This window comes from Balaenoptera physalus (genome assembly GCF_965194825.1).
Source record: "Balaenoptera physalus genome assembly, chromosome: 4".
Taxonomy (NCBI): Eukaryota; Metazoa; Chordata; class Mammalia; order Artiodactyla; family Balaenopteridae; genus Balaenoptera; species Balaenoptera physalus.
In genome coordinates this window covers 72,207,794-72,230,872 of record NC_138891.1, presented here as the reverse complement: position 1 = coordinate 72,230,872, position 23,079 = coordinate 72,207,794, and the positions used below count along the sequence as shown (strand labels likewise).

Here is a 23,079-nt window from a genome sequence, read left to right as displayed (position 1 = left end):
AGAAATAACACTTATAAAAAGAGTAATGAGATAATACGGTCAAGAATTGTATTTAGAAAAGTATGAACATAGATTGTTGTAGGCAGTGCACCATGTGTAATGGCTCATTTAAAAATAATTGGAGTATTTTTTTTTGCTGTGGTCAGTTTTTACCTGTAGAAGATGAGATGAAAATATAGTTATCTTGGACTAATTTGAACTCTGTCAAGAGATATTTGGGGAAAAGATTTTAAATAGTTATGAGCATATGGAATTAAGGAAAACATTGAATTTTAATGGTAGTTCTTTTTCTAAAATTATAAAAAGCATGCTTATTTATCTGCAAATATATTCTACATTGAACACTTAGAATTTACAGAAGTGGGGAAGTACATCTATATTTCTAGGCAATGGATGAAAGACAAGAGTGAAGAAGAGTTAGATTCAAAACCCAGGGGTAAGAGTTTATGGATAATACCTGAACATAATAGGTTGAGTCAGTAGATTTGGGACTCAGAGGCAGAGTCCTCAAGATTCATATCCCTTGGTGCCAGGAATGACTCTTCTCTGAAAATTTTCTTTTATTTTCACTTCAGATGGGTGAATTTTTTTTTTTAATTCAAGTATAGTTGATTTACAGTGTTGGGTTAATTTCTGCTGTATAACAAAGTGATTCAATTGTACATATATATATATATATATATACACACATTCCTTTTTATATTTTTTCCATTATGGTTTATCACAGGATACTGAATATAGTTCCCTGTGCTATACAGTAGGGCCTTGTTTATCCATTCTATATATGATAGTTTGCATCTGCTAATCCCAAACTCCCAATCCATCCCTCCTGCACACCCCCTCCCCCTTGGCAACCACAAGTCCATTCACTGTGTCTCTGAATCTGTTTCATAGATAAGTTCATTTGTGCCATATTTTAGCAAATGGATGGCTTTTATTTATTTAAGAAAACTTTTCCATTATGGACAATTTATACATATTAAAGAGTAGAAAGATGAGTATAATGAACTCTCATGGACCATCACTCAGCTTTTTTTTTCCTTTTTTAATTTTAATTTTAATTTTTTTTCATCACTCAGCTTTTAAGTCAGCTTTAGCAGTTATCAACTCACAGCCATCCCCTGATTGATAAAGATTTTTTTTTTTTTTAAGTTTTAAGTTTTTTTATTGGGAAGTAAGTTCAGACCTGCAGAAAAGTTGGTTTGTTTGCGTAAAGTTGTTTGTTGGTTCCTTGATTATTCTTCTGATATCTGCATAATCTGTAGCGATGTCTCCTGTTCTATTCCTGATATTGATAATTTGTGCCCCCGCCCTTTGAGTTTAACTAGAAATGATCAATTTTATTAATGTCAAAGAACCAGATTTTGGTTTCATTGATTTTTTCCATCATTTTTCTGTTTTTTAAAATTTCATTTATTTCTTCTCTGAATTTTAGTCTTTCCCTTAAGTGCCTACACTGGGTATAACTTGCTGTTCTTTTTCTACTTTCTTAAGAGCATTATAAGAGTGTACTTTCATTTCTCTATGTTCTTTGTGCTGTTGCTATGTATAGTTACCCACTTAGTTACCATTTCTGGTGCTCATCAATCCTTTGTGGAGATCCTTATTACCATTGGTTATCTTTTTTTCCCCCATCTGAGGAATTCCCTTAACAGTTTTTTTTTTTTTTTTTTAAATAGTGTAGGTTCTCTGCTGGTGAATTTTTCCCAGCTTTTGGGTCTGAAAAAGACTTTTATTTCACCTTTGATTTGGGAAGATATTTTTGCTGGGTATAGAATTCTCGGAATAGTTTCTTTTTCTCAGTACTTCAGAGATGTTGCCCTGCTGTCTTTTCACCTGCATTGTTTTTAGCAAGAAATTTAATGTCATTTTTATTTATTTTCCTTTGTATGTGACATGTCTTTTTTCTGTGGCTCCTTTCAAGATATATATATATATGTATATATATACACACACATATATATACATATACACATATATACATGTATATATATATATACGTGTGTGTGTGTGTGTGTGTGTATATATATATAAAACCCACTTTTCATCATGGGTTTTGATGGTGGTATGCCTTGGTTTAATTTCTTATGTTCTTTGGTTAGTGTTAGTTGGACTTCTTGGATCCGTGGGCTTATAGTTTTTCATCTAATCTGGAAATTTTGGGGCCAGTATAGAATTACATATTTTTTGTTCCCTCCTGCCTTACATGTATATCAGGGTGCTTGAGATTGTCACACAGCTTACTGATGCTGTTATGTTAGCTTTTTTTCCCCTCTAGTCTTTTTCTCTCCATTTTTTATTTTGGATATTTCTATTACTATATCTTCAAGTTCATTGATTTTTTTTTTGTGTGTAATATTGAATCTGCTGTTAATCCCATCTAGTGTATTTTTCATGGACCTTGTTTATCCATTCTATATATGATAGTTTGCATCATATATAGTCAGACATTGTACTTTTTATTTTATGTTCGATTTGGTTCTTTTTTATATTTTTCATGTCTCTGCTTCACATGATCAATCTTTCCTCTTGCTTTTTGAACATATGAACTATAGTTGCAGCAGTTATTTTAATGTCCTTGTCTACCAGTTCTATTATCTCTGTCAGTTCTAGGTCCTCTTCTGTCCATTGATTTTTCTCACTGTGGGTCGTATTTTCTTGCTTCTTTGCAAGCCTGTTAAGTTTTAATTGGATATCAGACATTGTAACTGGATATTTTGTATTCCTGTAAATCTCCTTGGACTGTGTTCTGTGAAGCAGTTAAGTTACTTGGAAACAATTTTATTCTTTCAAGTCTTAAAAGTTTTGTTAGGCAGGATCAGAGTAGCTTTTAGTTTTGGGTTAATTCGAACCCACTACTGAAGCAAAACCCTCTGAGTACTCCTCCTGATTTCATGCAGCTAATGAGGTTTTACACTGTGATTGGTGGCAACAGGTACTCTTCCCAGCCCTGTGTGAGCCCTGATGCATTTTTCCCCTTAAACCTTTTGGGTGGATTTTCCCCTGGTCTTGGTAGTTTCCTCACACACAAGTGCTGATCAGTATTCAGCTGAAGACTCGAGAAGGGACCACTTTGCAGATTTTCAGTGTTCCTTCTCTGTACATATCTCTTCTCTGGTAATCTGCCCTGCAAACCCAGTCACTTTGGTGCCTCCCCAGACTCTCAGCTTCATCTCTTCAACTCAGGAAGATTGCTGGGCTCCCCCTGGGTTTCCTGTCCTACACTTTTTTTTTTTTTTTTGCATCCTGTAAATTATTCAGTTTGTAAACTGGGACAATCGTAGAGCTCACCCATTTTTGTATCAGTTTCTTTCATTGACGTCCAGTTCCTTGAAGACGATATAGTTTTATATATTTTATTCATTTTGTTGTTTTAGTTAGGAGGGCTAGTCTTGGTTGGAAGCAGAAGTCTCTCCATTTAAGAATTTGAAGAGGTTCCTCCCCTCGAGAAACATATTTTAGGTGGTGGTGGGAAATGGGGATCAGAATTATATGTTTTGGTTGTTAAAAATGACTCTGGTGAATCCTGAGTGATGATCCTGAGACACAGTCCAGAACTTACGGAAGAACCACGGATTAAAGGTTAAGAACTGCAGACTGGATTCTTTAGTGGGGACAGTGTCAGGGCAGAGTTCCTTTGCCTTATTACCCTTTGAAGGTAGGCATGTACACATTTGAAACCTTGCAGGATTGGACTAAACCTTACAGGTTCAGGCAACAACAGCTGATCTTTTCTACAGGGAAGGAGGTTGGACTTGCTAATTCTACCCAAAGTCTATAGCAGCAGGTGTATAGCCCTTGAGAATAACTGCTGCCTCAAGTTGTATTGGTTTGATGGAACAGTCTTACAATGGTGGGATGACTCTAGTACTATACTTTTCAGGGCTGTAACAGTACCCTAGACTGAGAAGAAATTGTTACTAAATTGCCTAAAAGGTTTTGTATGATAATGTGTCTTGTTTTCCTCTGAGAAACAAGATACCTCTGAGGCTTCTTTTCCAAGATGGCACTGAGTCCAATATATTGTGTGTGTGTGTTTGTTTGTAATCAAACTCTTGCATTTTATTTCTGTGGAAAGCCCTGACTCTACCTAGCCCTAACCCCGTCTTCAGAGCTACCAGAAGATAGAGAAACTTTGAGTGCCCATTCAGGAGGCATCAATATTTTTTATTGGTCATTTTGTTGATGACATAAATCAGGAGATTTCAGTAGTCTTATGGGGGGGGGATTAACTTGAAATACTGCAGTTGGTTTTACTTTGCTATTAATTCATATCATGTAAACATTACATGTGGCTATTGCTGTCTTAGCACAAATTCTTTATCAGGTCATTCATTCAGCAAGTATTTTTTGAGTGCCTACCATGTGTCAGACTTGTACTATACACCATATAGATGAGTGGAGGTATGGCATCTGGAATGAGGGAGGTAATATTCCCACTGTGTTCTGCAGAGATCAGCCTAGTCTAAAGCAGTGGCTCTCAAACTCTTTGGACTCAGGGCTCAGACCGTTTTACATTCTTGAAAACTATTGTGAACCCTAAGGAGCTTTTGTTTATGTGTGTTATACCTGTTATCGCCACATTAGTTTTTATAGATCTTTAAGAATATTAATTTAATAGAACAGTAATAGATACTACATGTTAAGTAACATATTTTCCAAAAATATATATAGTTTCCAGAAGCAAAAAAAAAAACAACGAGAAAACTGGCATTGTTTTACATTTTGCAGCTCTCTTTAATGTGTGGCTGAATGTCTAATATTTGACATTAATCTGTTTTTTAATACAGGAAAAAAATTTTTGTCAGTGGGCTCAATGAATTTTTTCCTACACAAGCATTATGGGTAGTCAGGAACAATAAGATTGATCAGTGGACTTGGAATCAGAATGAGATAGTCAGTTGAGCGGTCTCCAATAGAGGTACACCTGCCTTAGAGATTAACCCAGCAATTGCCATACATGTGATAGGTGCTCAGTAGATGAGTCTGGGGAATGAAAAAGGAAGAGTCTATAGTAATAGTTTCTCTCAGAATTTAAATGGCTTTGTAGCAAGGCTAGTGCTAGTATAAATTAATTAATGAAATCTGCCAAGTTTTGTGATAGTAGTAAGCCAGGCAGTTTCAAGAACTGGCACACCATTGAAAATGTCATGAGAATCAACACTTTAGTGACTACTTAAATATCAGTTAAACTTGTATCAAAACAAGAAATCTGGTAGTATGAAGTTACTATCCGATATAGTCTACCAAGATACAAAATAATGTTCTAATATTTGTTCCTCTTTCCCTCAGTTATCTTCAATTGTTCTGAAGCACAAGACCTTTCCAAACACTGTAGATATGGACAAAGAAGAAAGAAAGACTATCAACCAGGGACAAGAAGATGAAATGGTAACCAGCTTTTATAATACACTTATAAAGTGTGAAGAATTTATATTTCTAGGGAAGTAGAAAAGTATATTAAAAAAAACTGCTAAACTAAAATACAATAAAACAACAGCTAAATCAGTGTGCTGTCTTCCTTCTGACTGTGTTTTTGAGTTGGGATTATGTAACACCTCTGGTTCCAGTATAGTTCCTGTTTCACTTGTGAACTGTTAAAACTTAAAGGAAATAGATATGTTTTTTCATTTGATAATTTAAGAAGTTACATTAGCTAATGCTTAAATATATCCCAAATGCAAAATTTCTAATTTTCCATTTATAAAAAATGTTTAAAGTCAGCTTAATAAAACTCAAGTCTTCGTTGGTGGTATGTGGGGGGAAAGATAGGGTTGTCACTTTGAAATTTACCTCTCATGTCACTTGATGTGTAATCACTGTGTCCATGCAGGAGATTTATGGCTATAATTTGTGTCGCTGGAAGCTTGCCATAGTTTCTCTCGGAGTGGTGTGTACTGGCGGCTTTCTTCTCCTGCTCCTCTATTGGATGCCCGAGTGGCGGGTAAAGGCAACCTGTATTAGAGCTGCAGTTAAGGACTGTGAAGTGGTGCTGCTGAGGACTACTGTAAGTCCACGTGTTTACTTGTAGCTGATTATTTGAGGAGTAAAATAATGTCTTTGTGTGTATTCAAAATAAAATACGAAGAGAACATCACTGCTAGGATACAATGAGGAATACTAATCCTAGTATTTCTAAAGCATCTGTGTTTGAAGTGACTATTATCCCAGTGATTAGACTTTAAAGGAATCTTAAAAATGATCACATCTACCCTTTTTTATAGTTCTTGAGGCACTGAGAGATTGGATCAATGGTCGGTGTATCAAGGTCACTTGACAGGACTGTATCCCAGATCTCTTCTACTCTGCGATGCTGTTGCACCCTAGGATTTGTTTTAAAATCCTAATTGGAAGCATTTTATAAGAGGCTTTAGTATCTAGTCTCAGTATATAGTTGGATAAATTAAGAAATTATGATCTTTTATGAGATCCTCTCAGTGAAGTATGACATAAAATGGTGAGCAGTTGAAAGCACTTCATGTTTGAATTTATGCATCTTCGTGAAATGGTTTAACATTTAATGAGTAGAAAGTGACACTTTCTCAATTAGAGATAAGTAAATAATATATCGTGTAAAGAATAGAAACCAAATATATATGGTTATGTAATATGCATAATTGACACTTTATCCTTATTCCTTTCTCTTCTAAGGATGAATTCAGAATGTGGTTTTGTGCAAAAATTCGCTTTCTTTCTCTGGAAACTCCCCCATTTTCAAGCCCAAAATCTATGGCTAATAAGGTTTCGAATGGCCATGCAGTTCACTTAACTGAAAATCTGGCTGAAGAGAATAGGCTTGAGATGAATAAATATTCACAGCCTCAATCACAACAGGTATTGTGATCTTAGTCTCAAAGTTCCTTTAAGAACCAGAATTGTTACACTTTGTACTATTACAGATAGTCTATAATTTTGTACTTGCAGTTTTTTTGGTTTGAGATAAAATTATATGCATATAAAATGCCTATTTATCATTGTATATAACAGTTTAGTTATTTACTAGAAGAAATAGATTACATGTCACATGTGATTGCTTTAATTTTAATAGTTATTATACTGTATGCTAAATTTGTGTTAGTAACCTTAATTGTTAACAAGTGATAATAATGCTCTTTGGTGTAACCTTTATGTATGTTCTGCAGATTCGTTGTTTCACCCACCATAGTGTAAAATACTTCTGGAATGATACCCTTCACAATTTTGTTTTCTTAAAGTACGTACTTTTCTTTTGTTTGGATTATGAGTATCTTGATAATGTTTTAGCTAGAAAAGAATTCATTTTAGTGTTACATAAAATTGAAGAGGTTTTTGTTACCTAACTTTCATTCACTTGTTCATTAATAACTCCTTGGTGTTATTTGAATACTTAATAACCATTTTAGAATAAATCCTATCTGCAACTTGTACCTTGGCAAAATTTACATAAAAGTTAGAAGCAGTATGCTCCCAAAATCCAGTCTGAGTCCTTTTCTTTTTGAGGATTCATCTCAAAGTGAATTTTGAGTATACCGTTTAGTCTGTCAGTTCTTTTTCTTTTTGAGGGTTCACCTCAAAGTGAATTTTGAGTGTACCTTTTAGCCTGTCAGAGTATCTGAATTATCACCTCTCAATTTCCTGACAGTTCCATCCACTCGTATTTGAGGGATGGAGTGATAGACAAACATAAATTTCACTTTAATATGTGGATAAAGATGGGACATCATCAAACAAGTTAAGCCTTGGGTAGGACAGATTGGAATAATCCTTTAAAATTTATTTTTTGTGGAGGCTTCAAATTATATAAGTACTAAATTAACTAGGATTCTGTTTTTATTGCTGTTAAAGTGATTATTATAAACACTCGTTAAGTATCGTTGCTTGAGAGTGGCAAAGGAATTCTTAATATTAGCAATAAAAAAAGAATCACCTTGTGAACATTTAAAATTTTCATGCCTGGATTTTGTTCCTCAGACGCTAAAGAATTGGTATATTCTGGAATGGAGCAGGGCAATTCCACACGCCTGCCTCTGAAGACCATTCGTAGTTAAGAACCATTGCTTTCTTTATAGAACACTGCCTATAAACTGTCATTTTGTTTTTTAAAAAAATTTTGACTTGGAGCTGATCCCTGCTACCTTTGGAGAAGTAATCAACCTCAGTGGGAAAACAGAGTCAAACATACTTGCTGTGTAGCCTTTGCCAACCATACCAACTTGTAGAATTTAAACTTATCCCAGTGATAGCAGCTAATCATGGAGCTTGGTTTTTCTATCCGAAAAAAGTAGAAAAGGATTGGAGTTAAATGATGTGTTAGATTCTCTTTAGAGTTTTTCTGAATAGCATCTCAGTTAAAATAAGCATAATTAAGACATTTGTGGCGGAAAGTAGATATGCTAGTTGAATCCCAGTTTTAATTGTTACAGATTTTAGACATTGCCTGTGACTCATACAGATTCAGCACTTCTCTTCTCAGTATGTATTAGATGAGGGAAGGATTTAGATTGATGCTTTTGTAGAAAGAAAAATGAGTAGGACTTCTTAGAGTGAAGGTTAAAAATTGAAGAGGGGAAACTAGATAAAAAGCAAAAACTTTTTAACCTTTAGTTTGGAATTCTTGAGTTAGTCATACTTTAATTTTATTAATTATTAGCTCTTACAACTTTGGCACAGACTTAAAGGATAACAATATTGTTACATAAGCTTGAGTATTGAGAGCCATCTTATTATGTGATACGTTGGATTATTTAGAAAGTTGCCACATTTGAGACTTACACCTTTCATTATTGTTTTATCTTAGGAATTGGAGATTTAAAAATTCTCATCCATATCTCAGTTTTTGTTAGGGGTTTCTATTTGTAAGGAAGTCACACTTTAAAACCAGGAATATAGAAAAATGAGGCATTGAGAAATTTGGATATTTTAAACTTTGTTTAAAGTAAAAACTTTGGATTTATTTAGGGGACTGGATGAAGGTGTTTCTTGTACGTCAATTTATGAAAAGCATAGTGCAGGACTGACAAAGGGGATGCATGCCTACAGGTAATTTTTATCCAACTAAAGTTAGATCTATTGTCAAAATTCCTAAATAAAGTAGTGTATATAGTCTACCCTTTTACCATATAGTTGTAATATTAACAGGTATTTAAGTATTATAGTAGTTGACAACTTATTGATATTTTATTTGGGTAACATTGTCTCTCAGTTTAAGAATTATAAAAATGTTGAAGCTGATTTTGAAGTGAATATCCCTGATAATATACTGTATTTCATCAGTTCTAAGGTGCACACTTCCCTGCATTTTAGCATCTCTATAAGGAGGGTGTGTCATACAGTGGGTGGAGTGTCATCCTTTACTTGACAGCATTTTTATCTTTCTTGATAGTACATAAAATCATGGAATGTCTTACAGTTCAAATCTTAGATTTACTGAAATGTTGGGAATTGTAAGCATGAGCTCAAATTTACCACAATGAAAATTTGTAAATTGGGAGACATAATCCTTTTTATAGTGTTATTCTTTGGTAAAGTATAAAAGTATACCAGTCTATTACATATCGTAGAGATAAATGCCTTTTTCAAACTACATTAGAAATTTTCTTGTACTCCTATAGCATGTTCTTTCAAAGGGCTGGAATATAAATTCATTCATTCAGGCTTCTACTTCATAAAAGGCAAGAATTAATGTATCATATAGAAAGTACTATTATAAGGAATTTAAGTGGAAGATTTTAAGCAACTTAAGCATTAAAAAAAGCCAAATGTATAATGTTTTGAAATAAACATTTTTAGTACAGTATTCTTATTAGAAAAATAGTACAGGACCCCTCAAATTTACTTATGTAGTCTCTTGCAAAAATTGATTGCAATTCAAAATTGTTGAGATGTATTGTGTTCATGGATGGAAAAGAAAGTCTTTTGCTGATATAGTTATTATAGACTAGTGGGAAAGGTACTTGTCACACAAAAAGATAAAGAGATAATAGTATAGTTATCCAGTATGGACTACATTGATTTAAATACTGTAGATAGAGAATTTAAATTGTAGAAGACAACTGTTTAGAAACATGAATGTTTAAGTTCTGGATTTAAGGAGCAGTCGGTGGTTTGAGCCTTATCTGATGCAATGCCTTCCCTAAATTGTACTATTATGATATAATATAATGTAATATTATTATTATTGTATTTTCCTCTTATAGAAAATTGCTTTATGGAGTAAATGAAATTGCTGTGAAAGTGCCTTCAGTTTTTAAGCTTCTAATTAAGGAGGTAAGACAATTGTACTTGTCTCAACATTTGTGATCAATAGGTTTGTCAATTGAAAAGAGCCAGGATTTAAGTAATAAGAAGATATCCTTGGTTTTTTGTTTCCTAACTTCTCTTTGCTTATTTTTTTACTTGGAAGGGCAGAAAGATATTCCTCTGATAGATCAGTAATTTGGGAGCGTGATTACTTTTTTATTTTGTCTAAGTTTTTTCTTTTCTTGTCTGTAGATTTTTTTTTTTTTTTTTACTCTCAGGAAGTTGCACATCTAAACCTTGCCCTATTTTACAGATGTATACAGCTGTCTTTTCTTTTTTCCTGCTAATTTTTTTGGCTGCACTGCGTGGCATGTGGGATCTTAGTTCCCTGACCAGGGATCGAACCTGTGTCCTCTGCAGTGGAAGCATGGAGTCTTAACCACTGGACGACCAGGGAAGTCCCTCCCCCTAATTTTAAAAACAATTAATCATGTTTTCTTCATGTGGTACACTCTTAGGAACTAGGCATTGTGCCAGAAGTTTGGAATTAAAAACATGACATGATGAGTAACAATGAGGAGCTTGCACTTTAGCCCAGGAGGAATACATGTCAGTAGTTACTGTGGTGACCCTTCAGTTGTAAGAGCCGTAGAAGCGGTGGGAATGAGGGATTGCAGGCATGTAAAGGAAGGAGTAAGTGGTTTTGCCTAGGAGAGTTAGGCTCTCCAGTCTTCTTTCTGGTTTGGGGCTACAGTATAGAATTAGCTGTATTGGGTGAATACTATTAGTAGAAGGTACACATTGTTTTCCGTCAGTTCCTGAGAGTGGCCATATAATGCTGCTTTAGAGCATAGCAAAGTGTAATGATTAGGAATTAGAAACACTGGTTTATAATGAGACTTCATCAGTAACTAGCTTTGGTCATTAGAAGACCTTGCTCCCTGCTGCTCCTTTATTGGTAAAATTGTAGGAAGTCCTTTAATGATCTCATTTGATTTTTTTTTTTAAAGGGAACTTTTATTTATTTATTTATTTAATTTATTTATTTATGGCTGCTTTGGGTATTCGTTGCCGCGCGGGCTTTCTTTAGTTGCAGTGAGCGGGGGCTGCTCTTCATTGCGGTGTGTGGGTTTCTCATTGCAATGGATTCTCTTGTTGCGGAGCGCGGGCTCTAGGCACGTGGGCTTCAGTAGTTGTGGCTCGCAGGCTCTAGAGTGCAGGCTGAGTAGTTGTGGCGCACGGGCTTAGTTGCTCCGGGGCATGTAGGGTCTTCCCGGACCAGGGCTCGAACCCGTGTCCCCATGCATTGGCCGGCGGATTCTTAGCCACTGGGCCACCAGGGAAGCCCATCTCATTTGATTTTGAAGTAAAATGGGACTATATATGTGAAAGTGCTTTAAAAAGTACAGAAGCATCAATTTCAAAACACTGGGGGGTTATTAATGAAATTGGTAAAATACTATAAAATTTGGGTAAACAAAGTCCATTGCCAGGACTCCTTATCTTTTTAATTTTATTCAGGTTTTAATACTTAATTATTTCCTTAGAGAAAGCAAAACAGTGTAACTTATTTCATATTTGTCTTCTCTTTGGACTCCAGTGAACCTTTGACTTAGAAGTAAATTAGTGCTTCGAGTTCATAAGTAAACGTTTGTTCCAGTTGGTTAAAAGTTTTTGTATCCTTTAGCAGCACAGTAATTATTGAAAGTAAATGTATTTTATTGCTAAAGCAGAATGAAGAACAGCTAAATTCACACACGTTAGCTGTTTCTAGCTGAATCTGTATTTGGGTTTGGTATGAATCTAAGTGGATTCAAATAAATTAAGCTTATTTAGTCAAACTCTAGTAGTTTGATGGTAAAAAAAAAAAAAAGTAACATCTTGCCCTGCTCTTTGGGTAGTTACTTGTTACCCTAGGATACTACAGAGCTTATCCTGTAAGTATCCTGTTGGTTATTTCTTAAATCTGTATGGTTATAAATATCTCATTCAATTTGACTTAAAAATCTTGTTTTTTAGGTTCTCAACCCATTTTACATTTTCCAGCTGTTCAGTGTTATACTGTGGAGCACAGATGAATACTATTACTATGCTATAGCCATTGTGATTATGTCTGTAGTATCAATTATAAGCTCCCTATATGCCATTAGAAAGGTAAGTCCAATTTATTATGGGTTTCACAACTGTGTTTGTATTTTGTAATAACACGTAAGGTGTGTAGAATGATACTTGGTATAAAGTAAGTACTCCATACAGTTATTCTTTTAGTTATGTGAATATGTACTCCCTTTCCCTCTTTTTTGAGGTGGGGGAAGGCAGCTGCTTTTTAAGAGTCAAAGTATCGCTTGACTGCTTTGAGGCTGTAGGATCTATAGTTGCTTATCTAAGACTGGAATACTGGAGGGCTGATTCTGCTGTTTTCAGGGCTGTCTCATTAAAGTGCTTCTTATTTTGTCTAATGTTTTGAGCTAAAACATTGAATGATCTTTGAATCTTTTGGTCTTGACCTTTTCAAAGGCAGAGTAATATGAATTTATTATTTTAGCTTACCTTATTTTATATTACCCTTGCTTTCTAATAGCTTGAAGAGTTAGTTTATATTAACGAGTTAAAATTTTTTTCCCCGATTCAGCAATATATTATGTTGCATGACATGGTGGCAGCTCACAGTACTGTGAGAGTTTCAGTTTGCAGAGTAAATGAAGGTAAGTAAGTACTTCAGTTTACTCTTGGAAAAGTAAATTTAAAAAGATTTCCACTGAGCACTAATGTGTGAAGCAAGCCCAGTATATTTTATATATACACTTATTTCCATAAGAAATAAAAATGTGTGTTTGGATTTGTACTCATGTTTCTGTATCAAATTCTTTCATTTATGTGAAATTGTATTTTTCTATAATGTGACAGATACTATACTAGGCTCTTAGGATACAGTGGATGGACATAGTCCTTGCCATCATTGAACTTCAGTCTAGTTGGAAAGACAGATGATAAACAGAAACAGTAAAGTGTGATAAATGCTATGATAGGGAGAAGTCAGGGTTAGATATTAGAGCTCATTTACTGTAGGTGTCAAGGATGCCTTCTTTGAAAAAGTATTCTTAAGTGATTGAATTAGACAGATAAAAAGTAGGAGAGTGTGGTAAGGTGGGGGTGAGAGAGGGATAGAGGAGGGTTCTAATTGCCCAGAGGCCTGGGTATTAGAGAGAGTTTGGTCATTGTAATAACTGAAAGAAATTCAGTGTGGCAGATGCAGCAACTAGATAGTGGACAGCCTTTTAAGGCTTGTTAAGGGATTTGGACTCTCCCAAAAGGCAGTGGAAAGCCACTGAAGGGTTTTAAGTAGGAGAGTGATATGATCATATTTGCCTATTTGAAAAAATCAGTCTGGCTGCCATGTTCGAACTTATTTAGAGGGGATTAATATTGAAGGCATGAAATGAATCAGGGTGAGGGTTGTGGAGATGGAGAGTGGTGAGATGGGTTTGAAAGATACTTAAATGTGGGCATTGAACAAGATTTGATGATTCATTGGATGCAAGGTGATACAGTGGTGTCAGGCTGGGGCATGGATGTTGGTGTCATTTAATTAAATAGGAAACACTGGAGGAGAAGCAGGATTGTAGGGAAGGGTAATGTTTTGGATACATTAGTTTGGTGAGATATTGAAGAGGTAAAGGAGATGAAGGGGAGGCAGCACAGCATTATGGGCCTTGGAGACAGTAGTTGCTTTGATTGATCAGGAAAACCAAATCAGTCTGCATTCTCTTGTCTCAGTATACTACATCCAGGTGTAAACCCAAGTTGGCCTGGCAGGTTGCTTTCTTCCTTGCGCTTCCTGGTCACTTGCTAGAGTACTAGCTGATAGTATCTGCCTCCCCGAGCTGCAGTCTTAGATGTGTAGCTTATTGGTGCTCCTCCTCTTCCCACTCTGCCGCTGCCGAAGATCCTGGGGATGCTAGGACAGATGCACTGCTCAGTGTTTAGCTTCCTTATCCCCTTTGTATAGTCCAACAGAGCACTGATATTTAGTTTCTCGGTACACCTAAGAGGGTTAGAATTTCAAGTGGCATTAAGGCATTGAGTCACGCTTTTAAAATAAGGGACTTTATTAAGAAATGAAGATTATTATACTTATTACATGCAAAATAACATTAGAATTCTTTAAAAGTTGTTTCCTCATAGCTTCGTAAGCTACTTCTACCTTTCTTTAGAAAGGGAAGAGTATTTGTCCTGCAGGCTAACATCACAAACAGTAGTTTTCTCCTCACCCATCTTTGCTTAGAAACTAGTGTAAGTCTCTTCTAAGCTAGTTTAATAAAATCTAGGGGTAGGGGAAGAGAGAGAGAATGCCCAAATATAAGGCCACCTTTTACTTGGGAAGATCATTAAAGAAATGTTTAACTAACTTGAATATAATACATAAATTTCTAAGGAAATAATGAACTAGGTATGACAAAGTTTAATTTATTTTATAAATTGATTTAAAATAATATCTAAGCTATTTTGGGACTATTTTAGGAATATTGAGAAAACAATGAGACATTATGGATTATAAATAGTAGCAACAAGAAAAAGAATGCTGTTAAAAAAGAAAGTGCTAAAATTTCAATGCTTTTATCTGTTTCCAAGGGATTACAGAAATCTGAGTGTATTTACCTGTTGCAGGGGGTCTCCTGTGTGGATTCATCATCTGTTTACTCATAGGGCTGATAGCTAAGATTGAGCATCTACCGTTGTAATGAGTGTTGAAGCCCACCTACCTGTCAGCTTAGAGGGGACTTGGCATCAACTCTGTGCAGTTGGCGTCCTACCAGGGACAAACTAGCTGACACATTTAGACACCATGCTTTGTTAGCTTAAGGAATAATAATCTTATTTGTCAAAACTCTTCATCTATTGGGATTTTTCTATTTAACTCCATTGTATTTTTAATGTCTTATTGAGATCAGGTGACCTTTGGATAGATCTTTTGTTTGCTGTAATTTTATTCCAAGTTAAAGAACATTCTTTTCAGACTTTTCTTTCTTTAAATTCAGAAATCGAAGAGATCTTTTCTACAGATCTTGTGCCAGGAGATGTCATGGTCATTCCATTAAATGGGACAGTCATGCCTTGTGATGCAGTACTTATTAATGGTACTTGTATTGTAAATGAAAGCATGTTAACAGGTAAACTAAATTAAATGAGTAAAACCCAGATGAGTTGTTTATAATGATATTAGGATTAAGTAGTTGTTGATTAAGCTATGTCACAATTAACTGTGCTGTTTGTATCCTTTACTCATGAATGTCATGAATGTGATAGATATTTGTGAAAAGATTTTCTTTTTTTTATTATGAGGGAACCAAATTAATTCTGCATTATACTCAGCTGTGATACTAAAGCACAATGCTGTTGTTCACGATATCTCTTGTCCTGCTTCTGTCCATTCTTTTGACATGAGGAAATGCTTTATAGTAAGGGAAGAGGAAAGAAATCCTTTGCCCACAGCATATTTACTTCTCACTTTGATGTGCAAAAAGTGGGACTAGAATAGTTGATATTTTTATTAAATTGGGGAGAAATAGACTTTAAAATAACTTCCCTTTGGAAATTCACAATCTGGAGGTAGAGCTTTATATCTTTATTTTTTTTTTAATTTAATTTAATAAAAAATTTTTTTTTCTTTGAACATTTTTTTAACATCTTTATTGGAGTATAATTGCTTTACATTGTTGTGTTAGTTGCTGCATAACAAAGTGAATCAGCTATGTGTATATATCTTTTTATCATGACTATTTTTTAATTGTCATAGTCAGCCTGGCAAGAAAGTGATTCCTATATAATACATTTTTGAACTGTTAAGAGTCTTAAAACACACTCATACACATAAATATCCCCACACACCTGTCGCCTTTGACACAAGAAGTGTGAATGCTACAGAGCACTACATTTTAATGTTAAAAGAATTTGGCTCTTTCTTACTGTTAGAGAATTACTGTACTCCTCTGCCTTGCTCGGATGCTTGTTCTCTTCTTACTCGTGTGTGTGTGTGTGTGTGTGTGTGTGTGTGTGTGTTTGTGTTCGGGGAGTGGGGTGGGATTAGGAGTGGATCTTCACGTGTTGTGTGTGCTTGGGGTTGCAGAGTGCTTCCCAGGTTAGTTCTCAGGGATACCAGAACAGGTGCTGAGGCGACGGTAGCAACCTCGTCTTCTTCTTTGAAACTTGGCACAGTTATTTCCAACTGATTACCTTTGAGTCACAGATCACTTTCAGGAATTATTGTGGAAGACAAAATTTGATATTTCTGGGTAAGGAAATTGATAGACAAAAAGCTAATTGATTAAGCTATGTTATTCACATGTGAGAACTGTTAATAACTGTTGTCAACAGTATGATAACATTTAGGATATTTAACAACTCAAGATTTGTGTGTTTGATACTGATTTCTATGCTTTAACTTATGGATTTTTTTTTTTTTAAAGGAGAAAGTGTTCCAGTGACAAAGACTAATTTGCCAAATCCTTCAGTGGACATAAAAGGAATGGGAGATGAATTATATAGTCCAGAAACACATAGACGACACACTTTGTTTTGTGGGACAACTGTTATTCAAACTCGTTTCTACACTGGAGAGCTTGTCAAAGCCATAGTAGTTAGAACAGGTAGAAAATATTTAATCTTGTCTTGCATGGTTTAGCATATTTGAAGCCTATCGAATGCTTAAAAAGAGATTCTGTTTTGAGAGAGAATTCTCATTTTCTTATAAAAATACTATATAATCATTTTCTTCTTTAATTTTTTTGAAAGGATTTAGTACTTCCAAAGGACAGCTTGTCCGCTCCATATTGTATCCCAAACCAACTGATTTTAAACTCTACAGAGATGCCTACTTATTTCTACTGTGTCTTGTGGCGGTGGCTGGCATTGGGTTTATCTACACTATTATCAATAGCATTTTAAATGAGGTATGTACATGGGACCCTTAATAGAGTTTGATTCTTAGTTTGATTCACATGTGGCTCTTGAAGATTTGAAATGTAGCTAGTGAGACTGAAAAATTAAAATTTTAATTGAATTTAAATTAATTTAACTTAAAAAAAAAAAGCCACATGAGACTTGTAGCTATTATGTTAGAAGGTACAGATCTAGAACATCACCATGAAAGCAGAAAGTTTTGATCAGCTCTGGTTTAGATGATCTTTTATTTGCTGTCTAGTTACTTTAAAAAAGGGAGGAGTGATCCCATACTCACCAAAAGCTTTATTTTTTCTTTTTTTAACCTCTGGTATATACAGCATTAAAATTATTTGTGATTACTGAATTGAAGGTATTTCTAAGGGACCTTGTCAAATTTCTTTTTTCTATCCCCTACAGAGACTAGCATAGTAGTAAGAGTCAATATCTGATAATATTTGTTGACTTTGAAGTATGTAGTGTATGAAGTATATGGGGCTATTAAAGTAAGAATTAGCTTTAAAAATAGCTCTCGTTCCACAGTCCACTGACAATTCATTGAGCTTTCCATTTTGCAGAATCTCTAAAGGGAAAAAAATTATAGATAGTTAATACATGAATATACATACACACTTATTATATATAAGATTAAAAATGGTTTATAGACCTTTCACTAAAGAACTACCCCCATTGGGTTAATAAATATTTAATAGTGGGGGTCTGACATTTATTTTTATGTTAACTGTAGGTAGAAGTTGGGGATATAATTATTGAGTCTCTTGATATCATTACAATTACTGTGCCGCCTGCACTTCCTGCCGCAATGACTGCTGGCGTTGTGTATGCCCAAAGAAGACTGAAAAAAGTGGGTATTTTCTGTATCAGTCCCCAAAGGATAAACATCTGTGGACAACTGAATCTTGTTTGCTTTGACAAGGTTGGTTCAATGTCATAATCATTCTCAAAGGTCACTTTGTAGCTTTGTAAGTCTAAAGTATTTAGATTAATGGTTTCTGTATTCTTTATCAACTAATTTGCACACTTTTTTTTTGTTTTTTTTAAAATTAATTTATTTATTTTTAGCTGTGTTGGGTCTTCATTTCTGTGCGAGGGCTTTCTCTAGTTGCGGCGAGTGGGGGCCACTCTTCATTGCGGTGTGCGGGCCTCTCACTATAGCGGCCTCTCTTGTTGCGGAGCACAGGCTCCAGACGCGTAGGCTCAGTAGTTGTGGCTCACGGGCCCAGTTGCTCTGCGGCATGTAGGATCTTCCCAGACCAGGGCTCGAACCCGTGTCCCCTGCATTAGCAGGCAGATTCTCAACCACTGCGCCACCAGGGAAGCCCTGCACACGTTTTAAAAGAAATGTTCTGATTTTTCTCTTTTTTAACTTACTTGGCACATGCATCATTTTTGTATTATTTCTTCTCATTATTTTTTCAATTTTTAATACTTTGGATATTGCTTATTTGCCCAAATCTGCAATTGACTGACCATTCATATCCAGAATTATGCCTTATAGTAGTAGTAGTAAAATTTATCCGCTCTTTGATCTTTTTAACAGAATAGGCTCTATACAGATATGGTTACTGGAATGTTATTGCTGTAAAGTATACATTTAGTGTTTGCTCTATGATTTCATTGAATGTGTTACAAAATTATGAAAGACACTGATTATATGATTTTATGTGAAAATGACAAATTTTGTACCTGTGTGAAATATACCTTGCCTCTTACAAAGGGTTCTTCTTTCCTCACCTGAAATTAGTTTTCCTAAAAGTTTAGAGAATTAAACCTTGATCAGAAAACTTTCCATCTGTCTCTTCTGAGTAACTAACATGATAAGAATTTGATTTTTGTGCATCTTCATTATTAAAGAAAAAAATATGAGATGTATTTTATCAAGAGAAAAAAAAAAGTCGTATCCCATGACTGTGTTTTATATGAATCTGTTAAGAAATTTTTACTTAAAATTTTGCTTAATCTTTTTTGGAAATGTTTTTAAAATTTTTAAGCAGACACAAAAGTGGAGAAAAGGATGCAAGTATAATAAACCCTCATTTGCCCATTATCCAACTTAAACAGTTACCAACATTTTGTCAATCTTATTTCACTATCCCCTCATGTTGAAGGTGGCAGCATCAGACATTATATTATTTCATCCATATACTTCAGTAGATAGCTCTAGAAGATAATGGTTTAACAGAACTTACCACAGTACCATTATCACTGCTTACTACACTTAACAAACCTTAGTATTACCTAATATCCAATTCATATTCAGGTTTCCCTGCCTTTCTCAAAAATATCTCAAATTTTTACAATTTGTGTTTTCAGTCAATCCAAATAAGGATTGCATTGGTTATAATTAATCTGTGACCGTTGCTCTTCTTGCCTTTTTCCCAGTCGTGTTATTGAGGAAACCAGGTTATTTATATCCTGAATTTGGCTGATTGCACCTCTTGATGTCATTTAACTTGTTCCTCTTCCCTTTTTTGGCTCCCTATGCTCTAATCTCCCCCTCTTGTGTTGGCATCCGTTATTGATTGATAGGTTGATTGGTGCATTGTTCCACCATTTAATACTATAAGCACATAAGAATACAATTCTACACATATCTCCCCCTACCCCACCCCACCCACAAAGAGGAACCATACCATAGGGAGTGTTCTGCACACTTTTCCTCACTTTTTGTCCTGCAAGTTCCTCTATTAGTACACAGACAGAGATCTTACTTATCCCCCTCCCCATCTTACAGCTGTATTGCACTCCATTATGTAGATGCAGCATACCTTTTCATGGTTTTGTAAATGTGTGCTTTTTTTTTTTTAAGACTGGAACTCTTACTGAAGATGGTTTAGATCTTTGGGGGATTCAACGAGTGGAAAATACACGGTAATTATTAGCTAGACTTGATCATTTATTTTAGTTAATCTTAATAAATATTTTAATATATGAAACATTCAAATATATAGAAAGTAATATTATAGCTATGTACCCACCACTAAGATTATACAGTTGATATTTTGCCATATTTGCTTCAGATCTCCTAAAAGATTTAAAACATTACAGATATTGCTAAAGTAGTAACCTATCCCTTTTTCTACCCCTACCACCATTTTGAAGTTGTGTTGTTATCTTTGCATGTTTTTGTATTTTTACTTCATATATATCTACCCATAAACAAGATCTGTCTATAAATAAATATACACAACTGTTATGTACTGTATGTGTTTTGCTGCTTTTTTGCCTCATAACATTGTTTTCAAGATTCATCCATATTGATACGTATAGATCCAATTTATTAATCTTAACTGTTGTTTAGTATGCCGTTATGTGATTAAACCATAATATTTGTTCTTCAGCTAAGGGACAGTTTCATTTTTTCTCCCTTTTTCCTTCCACTTTCACAAACAGTGTCGCAATTAAAATTCTTAGGCACACAACTTCTGTGAGCATGTGGTTGAGTTTCAGTAAACCAGCTTCTTAAAAGTTTCATTGCTGGGTCATACCGCGCATGCATGGCCACAGCTCTAGTAGGTACCGTCTACTTGCTCTCTAAGTGATGGTGCTAACCTACACTCTCTCCCTCAGTGGGTAAGAGACCCTGGCGCTCCATATCTTTGCCAAACTTGCCATTGTCAGACGTCTAATTTTCCCAAATGGATAGATAGGAAATGGAATTTCATCGTGGCTTTGTTCAGAGTTTCTTTGTTTGGAGTTTGAGCATATTTCCATTTTTGGAAGGAGGGTCATTTAGCATTCTCTGTATTGTCAGTTTATATCCTAATTTTTTTAATGGTGTTGTTTGTCTTTATCTTATTCACTTGGTAGAAGTCCTTTGTATTTTCTGGGTGATCATCTTTTTCAGTACTATACATTAAATATATTTCACCAGTCTCTGTTGCATCTTTTTACTTTGTTTTTGCTGTCTTTGATGCTTAAAAGTTTTACTACTATAGTTGTGTTTATGCCACTTTTAATTTTTTCTTTCTCAAAAGTCTGTGGGATTTTGGTTTATACAGTCTGAGAGACTATTGTTTGGTTCATGTAACGTCAGAGCTGTCACGTCTTCTTGGTAAATAGTGTGTCACATTGTGACCTTACTTATCCCTAACGATGCATCTTGCCTTAAATTCTGTTTCATCTAATATTTGTATAGTTATACACCAGCTTGCTCTTGCCTAATGTTTGCCTCGTATATCTTTTTTCTGTCTCTTTACTTTTCAATCTTTACGTTTACATTTATTGCCATCGTGTTCACATTTATTGTGATTTCAGATATATTTGAAATTATTTCTACCATCCCTCACCCCAATTCCCAAACACATTTTCTCATATTTCTCTCATTTTCTCAGAATTTATACATCCTAATCTTTTACTACTTGTCCTTAAGTTATTAATATTCATATTTAGAGTCTAAAGTCCATGGGTGTCTTTATTAGTTTCTAAACCCCCCCAAAACCCATGCACTGTACACTACTTTTACTTTCACCTCCCTTTTTATATGTATTTGTTGCATAACATTTTATGATTATGATTTTGGTTTTATACAGTCTGCATGCTAGGATTTACCTAGGTTTATGGATATCTTTGCTAACCATTGCTTCTTGTATCCCATTCCTCTGGATTAAATTGCCATCTTCCGTAACTACATTCATTAGTAGTTGTTCTGTCTCTTGAATGATGGTGTAACTGTATAGATTCCTAGTTTGACAGCTGTGTTCCCTCAGCACCTTGGAGGTGTTATTCCATTTCTCCTAACTTCTTTTGTTATTGCTATTGAGAAGTCTTAGTCTTCTTTAGTAATTTTTTTTTCTACTTTGTTTAAAAAAATACTTCTTTATGCTTGATTTCTGCAATTTTACCATGATCTTTTTGTTTGTGCAGTACTCATTTTGCTTCTTGATTCCAAAGATTCATGCTTTTCCTAAATTCTGGAAAATTTGCAGCCTCTGTCTGTTCCATTATGGCTTTTCCCCCATTCTTTGTTTTCTCTCCATCTGGGAATCCTAACCATACCCTGGACAAGAAATTTCATTCGGTTCTTTCCAAATCTGCCTCTCCCCTTTTGCCCGCCATGGTGTCTTGTTCTTTTTCTAAGTCTGTAATTTTAAAATGCCTTCTTTGCATTCTTTCAGATTGCCATTCTATTATCTCAAGTTTATGGAATTCTAATTCTGTCTTTGTTTTGTCTGTTGAGTCGTGAGATTTGTTTCCTGGTTCGTTTTTAAATTATGGGCTCATCCTTAGCAGGATTTTTCTGTGAGTCTCCTTTGTGGCTATGTTGTGGGAGCTCCTCTCTAGAGAGTTTAGACTTTGGCCAAAAGTAGTGTCAGTGGTGCCAGACAAGCTGTAATGTTACTTTCATAACTTGGGGATTTCTAGGCCAGGCAGTAACATATATTCAAGCCCAAGTGCCATCCTGAGTAGCATAATGGTTTAGAGTTTAGGTACTGACACCAGACCTTGTGTTTCAATCCTTGCTTTGCCACTTGTATGCTGTGACTTGGCAAGTCACTTAACCACTCTGCTTCGGTTTCCTCATCTATAAAATGGGGATAATAAAACACCTTCCTGTGGTATAAGGATGAGAGGAGTCAAATAAATTTAAAGTTCTCAGAACAGTGCCTAATGCATAGTAAATACGTTATATAGATATTAACTATTTTCTTGAACTTTGGGTGGGGGAAAAGAGGTAAGCGTATTCTTAGTTATGCCTTTGTCTGTGGGTAAATTTTTTCTAGTATACTCTTTTTCCAAGGGTGTAGTTCTTCAAGAGCACTGGCTATCTTAGGTGAGAGGGATTCTCTCAGTTCCAACTCCCCACTTTGTATGTGGCCACGACTTTGTCTCCTGTTCCCCGTGTGGTTATTAAACCCAAGGCCTTAAGGGTACTGAGATGGCTCTCCTCCCTCTTCCTTC

At 35.1% G+C, this 23,079-nt stretch overlaps 1 protein-coding gene across 11 annotated transcripts in view; it reads left to right on the top strand.

The window, feature by feature from the left end:
• ATP13A3 (ATPase 13A3) overlaps nucleotides 1-23,079 on the top strand; it is an 80,182-nt gene that overhangs the window by 19,070 nt on the left and 38,033 nt on the right. For 10 of the 11 annotated variants that reach the window (XR_014263392.1, XR_014263393.1, XM_082461007.1 and 7 more), the window contains 13 exons: nucleotides 5,293-5,391; nucleotides 5,834-6,007; nucleotides 6,652-6,834; nucleotides 7,143-7,213; nucleotides 8,938-9,018; nucleotides 10,176-10,245; nucleotides 12,238-12,372; nucleotides 12,851-12,923; nucleotides 15,258-15,389; nucleotides 16,686-16,865; nucleotides 17,011-17,168; nucleotides 17,906-18,094; nucleotides 19,988-20,049. Coding sequence is in view for 9 of the 11 variants with exons in the window: in XM_082461011.1 (XP_082317137.1) it covers nucleotides 5,293-5,391; nucleotides 5,834-6,007; nucleotides 6,652-6,834; nucleotides 7,143-7,213; nucleotides 8,938-9,018; nucleotides 10,176-10,245; nucleotides 12,238-12,372; nucleotides 12,851-12,923; nucleotides 15,258-15,389; nucleotides 16,686-16,865; nucleotides 17,011-17,168; nucleotides 17,906-18,094; nucleotides 19,988-20,049 (1,607 nt within the window). In the remaining 2 variants the exon portion in view is untranslated. The remainder of the gene's footprint in view (nucleotides 1-5,292; nucleotides 5,392-5,833; nucleotides 6,008-6,651; nucleotides 6,835-7,142; nucleotides 7,214-8,937; nucleotides 9,019-10,175; nucleotides 10,246-12,237; nucleotides 12,373-12,850; nucleotides 12,924-15,257; nucleotides 15,390-16,685; nucleotides 16,866-17,010; nucleotides 17,169-17,905; nucleotides 18,095-19,987; nucleotides 20,050-23,079) is intronic. The other variant, XM_082461010.1, reaches the window with a different exon arrangement.